This window comes from Mastomys coucha, chromosome X, assembly GCF_008632895.1.
Source record: "Mastomys coucha isolate ucsf_1 chromosome X, UCSF_Mcou_1, whole genome shotgun sequence".
NCBI lineage: Eukaryota > Metazoa > Chordata > Mammalia > Rodentia > Muridae > Mastomys > Mastomys coucha.
In genome coordinates, this window is record NC_045030.1 from 129,468,657 (window position 1) to 129,478,899 (window position 10,243).

Sequence of the window (10,243 nt, forward strand, 5' to 3'; positions counted from 1 at the left end):
GGAGGAGGGAATAGGGTTTTTTTAAGGAGGAGAAACCAGGAAAGCAATTAAAATTTGAAATGTAAATAAGGAATGTATCTAATAAAAAAGAAAAAACAGAAATGTCACTGGAAGTAGTTCAGTTGGGATCATGGCTTGCCTTTGGCAAGTTTCCCTGTGAATCTGAATCACTTCTCCACATCTCTTTGAGGCTTAAGGAACAGCTGCAAAAAGTTTAACTTGAGCAAGACCTATTAGCTTTCAGAGAAGGTTGCATGCAGTGTCAGTCCAAGTTACAAAAATCAATAATCAAGGAACACACTTACCAGGCTTAGTAACTTAGGGAACAATTCCAGAATTGAACTACCAAAAAAAAAAAAAAAGGTAGCCTTATTAAGACTTATACACTATATATGCATATACAATCATTACACAGCATCCTGTTAATATATAAGTTAGATGTTTTCTTTGGTTAATACATTGACTTTTTATGCATTCATCCATCTATTGACATATAAATATAAGAACACAGCTCTAGTCCCTTTCTCCAGGATCACAGCACAAGGATCCATGTTGGAGGAGCCAGGGTCCAAGGACTCTTGTCCACTCCTTAAAGGATATAGCATGGATCGGGGTTCAGTAATTGAAGTCAGGGAGGTGGTGATGGAAAGGGAATGAAAGGAGATGAGGGAGATGTCAGGGAAAAATAAGAGAGTGGAGGCGACGGACAAAGCCAAAGCCACACAAGAGGGAGAGATGATGGTACTCTCTATCTTTCTCAGTGCTGAGAGAGGGCACCAGCAGGATATGACTCACATGGTGAGGCTCAGCTAAAAGCCACTCCTTCAAATCTGAATCTAACATCTGATTCAGGGAAATGTAGTAAATAGCTTTCTTTCACTTGCCCCTTAGACCAACAGGCAGTTTCCCATTCAGACTCAGACTGCAGTTAAAAGGGCTTCTTTGCATCAGTCTTCTACCAGGCTGCTCCAGGGAGCCAAAGTAAGAAAGAAAGCAAGACTTTACAGTATTGCGTACCACTGAATACAGGCTCATTTTTCCCTATGTAGGACTTACTCTGGGAACAATGAAGGAGTTTGAGAGATGAAGACATTCCCCAGAAGCCGGTGTCTCTTATGGTCACTATGTTCTCTCCTGGAAGTCCCTTTCTACTTGTGTATGTCTGAGTTGGGGTCGAATTTAAGGAATCAATTCACTTCTCTCAAGCTATACAGGGATCCTCTTTTACATTTGGAAGGATTATGAGCAAAATAGGTAGATGAAAAAGAAAGGAAGGATAGAGGCCTCTTTCTCTACATGACCCTTTTGCTCCAGGAAACACTCTGCTCCCTGGCATTGGCCCACTTCTAGGTCTTTGATTCAGAGAACCCATGTGTTCCCCCAAAGAGAGATGAGCTCCCAAAAGTAGCCCAGAGTAAGTAATGTTACCATCATCCAGAACTCTTGGCCTTACCCTAGAATAGCAGAGCTTTCAGGGCAGCCTGGGACAGATGAAGGGACTCCACAGGAGTAAGAAAAGGGGAGCTCCAGATAAGCTATAGGAGGGGTGCCATCTTTCTGGAATAGACTAAGTGTTCTGACATGGGAATCACTACCCTGATTAAATGAAAGGATGGGAGGGTCAGACGGAATGGAGGGCTGTGGGAAAAGCTGAAGAAACAGGCAGAAGGGAGGGTGAAGTCTGTGGTCCTCCAAGAGGATCAGAACTACTACTCTTGCAGATACACTGACTTTATGTTACTGGACTTATCCGGCATGGTAGTACTCAGAAAGCTTTTGTCTGCACATATCTTTTCTGGATCTGGGGCTTGCTCCTTGACCATCTCCCCTTCAGAGTTCATCTGTAATTATGGGAATAAATGCATGGAATAAGAGAGGTGAAGCAGAAGATGTCTAAGCTCTCAGCTCTTTCCCTTGCTCCATTACCAGTAACTCCACTTCCCTGCCTGTCGTCAACACTCTGATGATCACTTCCACTTTCTCTCAGAGGAACTATGGGAGGGGGGACTGAGTGGTGGTGGGGGCAATGACTGGAATGTAAATAAATAAAATAATTTAAAATAAAAAAAGAAGATCTCAGTATTATGCCTCATATCATTTTTATAGGCATTCAGTTTGTCAATAATAGGGAGCCATTGCCATAGTATCAAGCAAGCCAAACAGCTGATAGGAGTTGTAACTCTGGTTCAAGGGCAAAAGCTATGAAGGGAAAAAAAGTGAATGATACTACAGGGAATACTTGAGACCAATCTAACTACTAGCTAATCTCTCCAGTCTTACTCTCAAAAACAGCAACAAGTATAAGCAAGCTATTTATTACCTGGGTCATGTTCTTTTCCTGGATAGTCAAGGAATGAGCCATATAACTTCTAGGAATCAGTGCCAAGTCAGTAGGATGGGTCATCAAATCTTCAGGAGGCAAGAACAGGTAATCAGAAGACTGAGAGGCACCCCACTAGTACAGTGCCAGCACCAACCCCTCCTGGATTTACAACTCCTAAATTTCCACCTGAACAAGACCCTTTCATACCTTGGTCAAAGGGAAGTCTCTGTCTACTAAGAACTCGCTGAGAAGTAGCACACTGTTGCTTCATAGTCGGCTGCAGAATTACAGATGGAGTTCTGTGACTCTGCGGCTGAAGTGATAAGAAGATGGGGAGAAAGAGATGGGCCCAGCTGGGTTATACAAGTAGTCTTAAGTTTACATTACCTTTTTGTGATCCATCTTTTCTAACTTGAGCTCTGTCACTGAGGGGGGTTCATCACAGGGACTGATGAAGACTGATATCTGCAGTGAACACATGAGAGTCTGTGTTGACACTGAGAAGCCCCAGGATCATAAAAGATATTACCCCCGGGCTCACAATTTTTCAGTGACACTCTTGACACATACCTTATTATCAGTCTCATCTCGAATCTTGTCACTGATAGCCTTCAGCATAAAGGCAACGTTGGGATTGTTGACAAAAAAATGGGCCTGCATCTTTTCATAGTGAAACTGCAAGGATAAGGGTGAGATAAATAGAATGTGCCAGCAACTGTTATGGTTAACAGAGTCCCTCATCTGTCCAGTTTCTGCTTGTCTTCCATTATGTCCTCTCTTACCTGCACCGGAGTGAAAGGGATGTGGCACTGGCTCTGAAACAAATTCAGCAGCCACTTCTTATCATATTGTATGCCAAAGGGAATCTAGGATCAAACAAGAATAAAGAACGGGAGAAGACTTTGGCAAATTGGAATTGAACGTTTGACTTAGTCAGATAATAGTGCTCAGCCCATAACATAATCGTGAGTTTGTTTACAGAAAAATCTAGAAAATGTAAACAAATCTATTGTGGTAGAAAACTAACCAAGAGTTGCTTAAAAAATGACCGGGTACAGAGAGTGAAGAATAAAAGAGAACAATTATGAAGGGAGACATGGATGCTTGCAGGCATGTTGACTGGGATAATGGTTTCAGAGATGTGCAGCCAAGTATTGCTAACTTATATACTTTAAATGTATGTGATTTATTATCTGTAAATTTTCCTTTTAGAAAGCCATAAAAATAAGAAGACCTAAGCATATTTTTCAAGCTTTAAAGCAATATCTAAAGATTGAACAAATTTCATTATTTCTTTTACATCACCTGTAGATTTCCCGAATTGCCTTTCCTTTCATTCGGGTGGTTTCCTTTGATAACCCAGATATTTAAATCAAGTTCCTTTTTAAAACTTTAATGAATTCATTTACCTTGTATTATTTCCCTGAGTTTTTAGACTATAAAAATAATTTCATTTAAAAAGTAATAATAAAAGACCTTACCTACAGCAGATCTAGCTTTTTTCATTAACAAGGACCCCAAAGACACTGCAACAACAACCTCCCCCAATACACACATACAGTTTTAGCAAAACAGCCTTCTAATATAGAGTTGTTATATCTTCTTAGCATTAATTTCTTCCTTTGCTTATACACAATCCCCTGTCTCCTCCCTACAGTTACCCTATTCTCTTTATATTCCTTCTCTGATTTCACCCCTAATTGATCTAGCATGTGGGCTCCTATGTCAACTTCTCTGCATCCAGAAAAGCACCTAATGACTCTACACAAGTGAAACACAACTCCTCCTAATCCTTCTTTTAAATATTAGATACAGTTTGCTGGGGCACTTACTGTGACCTTGAACCAGTTCTCTGAAGTATCATCTTGTTTGTCCCTCTCTATTTTTCTCTCTGGAGGTTGTGAGCCCCCCTCCATGTTAACACTCATTTGGTTCCATTTATGTAAATTGACTCTCTGATGACGGGATGGCATGCCATATGGAGTGCTGTGGGAAAATGAAGGGAAAAGATAGTCTATATATACTTAGAAATCCTCCAATAGGCGATTTGCTCCACTTGTACCAGTATTACCAAAAGGATGCTTAACCACTTGAAGATGTAAGCAACATATTTAACCATATTGTTATAGACTTCACTGGCTGGAATATTTCAGCCATTCTGACTGGTTACTTACTATCTTCGGGTATGCATGAGAGAATTACTCATTGCTGGCTCTCCATATTGCTGCTTATAAGATGAAGTATGCACTGTATCACCAGTGTGCTCAGTCGAGTTGAGAATGCTCCTACGGAAAATACGCTGGCATCTCATTCTTCTTTGAATGGGGTTAGTTTTGGAACTGTGCCCTTAAATTAAAATCAATACATCAAGGAACAATAAAAAAAAGTACATGGAAAAAATATGATTAGTAAAAGTCATTATTTGTTATAACCCACCCAAAAATGAATCTGTGAGCAGTGTAAAAAACATTAAAATATTTCAGTGTGCTTCCACTTCTTGGGAGATGAGAGGCAGTGACCATTCACAGCTAAAGAGAAAACACAGGGGTAAAAGTTTGGGTTGAATAATTGGTCTGTGATGTTACTAACCATCTTGCCCTTCTCAGGCTAAGTGATCTGAGACAAATTATGTTTCATTCCACAATCTTCACTCTCTCTTCTATTTGAAGAACAGTAAAAAATTATATTGGAAGTTGCTTTTATGGTTCAAAGATCAAAGGCAATCTCCTTGCCTGAAAGAAGAACTAGACAAGAGATAACATAAAGCAGAACATAATATACAGGTTATATCTTGCTCATATATTATCCTGAAGACTAGAAAGAGAGAAGGATGGGCTGATGAGATGGCTCAGTGGGTAAGAGCACCGACTGCTCTTCCAAAGGTACTGAGTTCAAATCCCAGCAACCATACCTCACAACCACCCATAATGAGATCTGAAGCCCTCTTCTGGTGCATCTGAAGACAGCTATAGTGTACTTAATTATTATAATAAATAAATCTTTGAGACAGAGAGAGCAGAGTCTACTGGAGCAAGCAGGGCCGGAGCAATAGGGGTTGACCAGAGCGAGCAGAGGTCATTTTTATTATTATTATTAGATATTTTCTTTATTTACATTTCAAATTATATCTCTTCTCCCAGTTTCCTCTCCAAAACAAAAACAAAAACTCTGTTCCCTCTCCCCTTCCCCCTGCTCACCAACCCACCCGCTCCTGCTTCTTGGCCCTGGCATTCCCCTACACTGGGTCATAGAACCTTCACAGGGCCAAGGGCCTCTCCTCCCATTGATGACCGACTAGACAATCCTTTGCTAAACATATGCTGCTGGAGCCATGGGTCCCACCATGTGTACTCTTTGGTTAGTGGTTTAGTCCCTGGGAGCTCTGAGGGTACTAGTTAGTTCATATTGTTGTTTGTCCTAAGGGGCTACAAACCCCTCAGCTCCTTGGGTCCTTTCTCTCGCTCCTTCACTGGAGAACCTGTGTGAGCAGAGGTCCTAAAAGTCAATTTCCAACAACCAGATGAAGGCTCAGAACTATCTGTAGAGCTACAGTGTATACTCATATTCATAAAATAAATAATAAAACCTTAAAAAAGAGAGAGAAGGAAAGTTAGAGTAAATGTGGTAAGCATATTTAACAGATCTTAATTAAGAGGTTTCCAAATTTTATTTAAAAAAAAGCATAAGTTCAAATAAAATCATTAATAGAAGAAAAGTGTGCATTAAGAAAAAGAGATTGGGGCTGGAAAGATGGCTCAGCTGTTAAAGGCTAGGCTCCCCACCAAAAATATAGGAGAAAGAGAGATGGCTCAGCACTTTAGACTTGCTACTTTTGTGGTGAACAGTAGTTCAGTTCCTGGCACAAACATGCCACTATCTGTAATTCCAGTTCCAGAGGATCCAATATCTTCTCCTTACCACCTCAGCCACCAAGCACACACATGGTGCATGTTCATACATGAAAGCAAAACACATGTAACATAAAATAAAATAAATCTTAAAAAGCTAAACTAAAACAGAAACAGGCTGGGGAGATGGCTCAGTATGTAAAGGGCTTGCCACCTAATCCTGTAAGCTGGGGTTCAATTCTCTAGACCCACATTGTGGTGGGAAGAGAATTGTTCATCTCGATTTGTCCTATGACCTCCAAACACACACCCACTTGCATACAGTAAGTGAATGAATGAATGGGTGTTTAAACTAAAACATCCCTGTGGGGTCTGAAAGTACACACATAATACCAGCCTCTAGAAGACAGAGAAAAAGATTGGCACATGTTCAAGATTGGCACATGATCCACAAACAATCATCTATGCAGTAAAGGTAAGTCAATGACACAGATAAATTTGTAGGCAATTCTGAGTACTTATTATGTAATACAATAATTTTTCTGGGAGATATATGTATAACTTGGATATATATTATAATGAAGACTAGAAAAAGAGAGGGGAAAATATAAAAGGGAATAAGGTAGGCATATCTTATATATATAATGAAAATGCCTGTCAAATCAGGTGAGGGTAAATATAACCACGGTATTGCAATGTTCATATATTGTCTGAAGACAGGTAAAAAAACAAATAAGTAGCAAAATAGTGTATTTAGACCAAATTATACCTATGATTTAATCAAAGGTAGGTTAAATATTCCAAGTCAGAGGGAGAAAGAGCCTGATTACATAAAAAAAAACCATTCCATCAGCTAGATATGGTAGAACATGTCTGAAATTCATCATGTGGGAGGCTGAGGCAGGAGAATCAGGAATGCAAGCCCAGCTTTATCTACTTAGGGAGTTCAAGGCCAGCCTGGGCTACATAGTGAGATCCCATCTGAGAACAAATGAAAGAAAGGATTCTGTCAGATGTTCTTTTACATACATAAAATTTAATTATAAATAAGTTTTAAATAAAAAAGGCAACATAGTCTCATGTAAACACTTAAAGATTGAACTCATAGAAATAGAGAGTATGATGGGATTACTAGAGATTAGGAGCTAGAGAAGTGGAGATGAATAAATAATGATTCATGTATACAAAATAGGCTATCCATTAAGATAGGAGGAATAACTTCTAATATTATTTTTTTCTAATATTATTTTAAGATTTGTGTGTTTTTGTACACAAATAATGTGTTAATTTGTATCTGTCTGTCTATGTGAGTATATGCACATATGTGTATGCAGGCACTTCTATGCATGTACAGAGGCCTGAAATGAGCATCAGATCCCTCAGAGTCAGAGTTACAATTGCTTGCAGGAAACTTGTCTTGCTACATGAATGTTAAGGCTAGAACACCATTTCCCATGATTACTCTGCAGTCATGTTCTTAACCACTGAGCCATCTCTCCAGTCCCAATTTCTAATGCTCTACTACACAGTAGAATAACAATATTCAACAATAATTCTATATATACATCTATAATATTTGTAAAATAACAAAATATATATCATTTTGTACTATGCAACTACAGGTTTGTACTGGAAAAAAAAAGCACATTTTAAGGAAAGAAGTTCTATGGGATGGGGGTGTATCTCTCCCTCACATGCATATGGCTCTAGGTTCCATGGCCAGCACTGCACAGACTAGGAGTGATGACACTGTTTTGTAATCCTAGCATTCAGGAGGTAAAGGCAGAAGAGTCACAAGTTCAAGGTCACCCTTGCCTACATAAGAAACTCAAGATCAGATGAGGCTACAAGAAACACTGTCTCAAACAGGAGAGGAAGGGGAGAGGGATGAAATAGTAGAGGATAGGATATCTCAGTGATAAAAAGTTTCAATTAAGCAAGAAAAGAGTTTTCAAATCTGTATTTGCATGTATATCTTAATATAGAGATTGACTGGAGGGAAAACTAAGTGGACAAATACACAATTGGGGTGAAATTTCCATTTATCTCATTAAATAACAGATAAATCTATGAGACAGGGGCCTGGGAGAGATGGCTCAGTGGTTAAGAGCACCAACTGCTCTCCTGAAGATCATGATTTCAAATCCCAGCAACCATATGGTAGCTCACAACCATCTGTAATGAGATCTGATAGCATTTTCTGGAGTGTCGGAAGACAGCTACAGTGTGCTTACATATAATAAATAAATAAATCTTAAAAACATCTATCAGACAACATTTCATTTGCATGAGGAATATTTAAACAATATGAGAAACAAAGCAGGCAAAGTATCACATGCCTGTAGTCCTAAATTCTTGGGAGGGGGGCCATAAAGCAAAATGGTCAGTTTAGCCCAGGAATTCAAGAACATCCTGAGATGTCTTTTATGTACACTATGCATACTTACACACATACATATATGATATGATTTTATATATTGTACATACATTATATAAAAAATGTACTTAATTGAGGTGGGAACTTATACACAAGTAAAACATTTCAGAACAGTTCATATGACAGGCCATAAAGCAATTATCTACAAACGTCTATAAGGATAATGCAGAGTTCTGAATGAATCAAGTAGATTCAATGCTAATGTTTACTTCCCTGTTCCTCTTCTAATACTAGTCTGAATCCAAAGAATATTAATTTCCACAAAACCATACTCTAGGTCATATTTCCTGTTTCTCAGATTCTAGGCCTGAAATGATCCGAAGCTCAATCAAGTCTTTCTTTTCAACTGGTGGTGAGGATGGGTTGGAGGTCGGAGGGAAGAGGGAAGGCACGTCACTTCAGTTAAAGCCACAAGAAGGGAGGCTTTCCATCGAAGAAACATGACAATCATTTGATCTTTGTCTTCTGGATGAGGTAAACTAGACAGCTTATGGGGGATCCTGCCACTCCGACCCCACCCTGTGCCTGCCTAAAGAGGTCACCTCCGTGCCATATGAGAAGAAAACCTGGGCAAACACGTCATGCTGAGCAACTCACCCATGGGAGATCCTGAAGTTCCTTGTCACGAACGTCCTTATTGTGTTCTTCTGTGTGGCCTCGAGCTGAACAAAAGTGAAGAGAGCTGCTGAGAAAGATATCAGCAGGCTTCAAACACCAGTTACAAGATGGAAACCCTTACAGGAAGTTTCATCCAGTAGAGCGTAAGGAGGAGGGCCCTGGAGGTGGGCAGAGTAGACCAACTTCCTGTTTTTACTGCCTCCTGAAGTTTCTACCAGCGACTCACCCAGGGAGCTCTTTCACATTGAACCACGGCTGTAGCGGAAGCCAGCTAGAGTCTGAAGCCTCGAGACTCTGGTACTTGTTGCTAAGAATGCAGGGAACTTTGCATTCCCTGATCTGTTTTGGCCACATTACACTGTGTTCTTTATTCTTTGAGAGCTCCGAGTGTCCACTATGAACCAGGCACTGCACTTCTGTTCTACAACAGATCTGCTCTCCCCTCCCCGACTCCTCAAGAAATTATCTGATCTTAGACTCACCAGATGACTAAAGTTGTGGAGGCTTAATGGAGTATTAATAAGATATTCCACCTGTTACCTTGGGAAACAGAGTAGAACTAAACGATGGCAAAGGGTGAGCCCCTCATGTCAGGTTTGAGTAAAGTAACAGCCTTTGTTTTCTTAAGTTAGAAAAAAGTAACATGTTCTGAAAAGTGTGTTATGGTTGGAGCTTACCTTCAGCTCACTCCAGAGACAAAGAGGGGAGAGGAGAATGGGGAGAGGAGAGGGAGATAAGAAGAGAGAAGCGGGAGATAAAGGAACTAGCAAAATGTATTAAATCGTTCTGATACTTTAGTGAGACTACAGTGAAAGCTGTCACTATGGAGAAATGTCTTACTGATTATAGACAGGAATGAAGTTCCAAACCTGTCAGGCCCCTTTTGAAGAAGGGGAGAATAAAGGGGATCTAGATTCTAGTGTATTCACAGACTTTCTTGAAATGAATGCCCCTCACCTCTCTCTCTGTCTCTGTCTCTCTCCTTCTCCTCCCCCTCTCCCCTCCCCTCCCCCCCCT

General features: G+C 40.0%; 1 protein-coding gene across 1 annotated transcript in view; it reads right to left on the reverse strand.

Moving 5' to 3' along the window:
- The window catches only part of Nxf3 (nuclear RNA export factor 3), a 14,365-nt gene extending 4,920 nt beyond the window's left edge, over nt 1-9,445 (reverse strand). The window contains exons 1-11 of the mRNA XM_031376411.1: nt 9,206-9,445; nt 4,760-4,851; nt 4,498-4,662; nt 4,156-4,309; nt 3,106-3,189; nt 2,894-2,998; nt 2,711-2,788; nt 2,531-2,636; nt 2,321-2,409; nt 1,732-1,841; nt 306-342 (exon numbers count right to left, since the gene is read on the reverse strand). Coding sequence (XP_031232271.1) covers nt 306-342; nt 1,732-1,841; nt 2,321-2,409; nt 2,531-2,636; nt 2,711-2,788; nt 2,894-2,998; nt 3,106-3,189; nt 4,156-4,309; nt 4,498-4,662; nt 4,760-4,845 — 1,014 coding nt within the window. The 5' untranslated portion in view covers nt 4,846-4,851; nt 9,206-9,445. The remainder of the gene's footprint in view (nt 1-305; nt 343-1,731; nt 1,842-2,320; nt 2,410-2,530; nt 2,637-2,710; nt 2,789-2,893; nt 2,999-3,105; nt 3,190-4,155; nt 4,310-4,497; nt 4,663-4,759; nt 4,852-9,205) is intronic.
- Between the last annotated feature and the right edge of the window lie 798 nt (nt 9,446-10,243).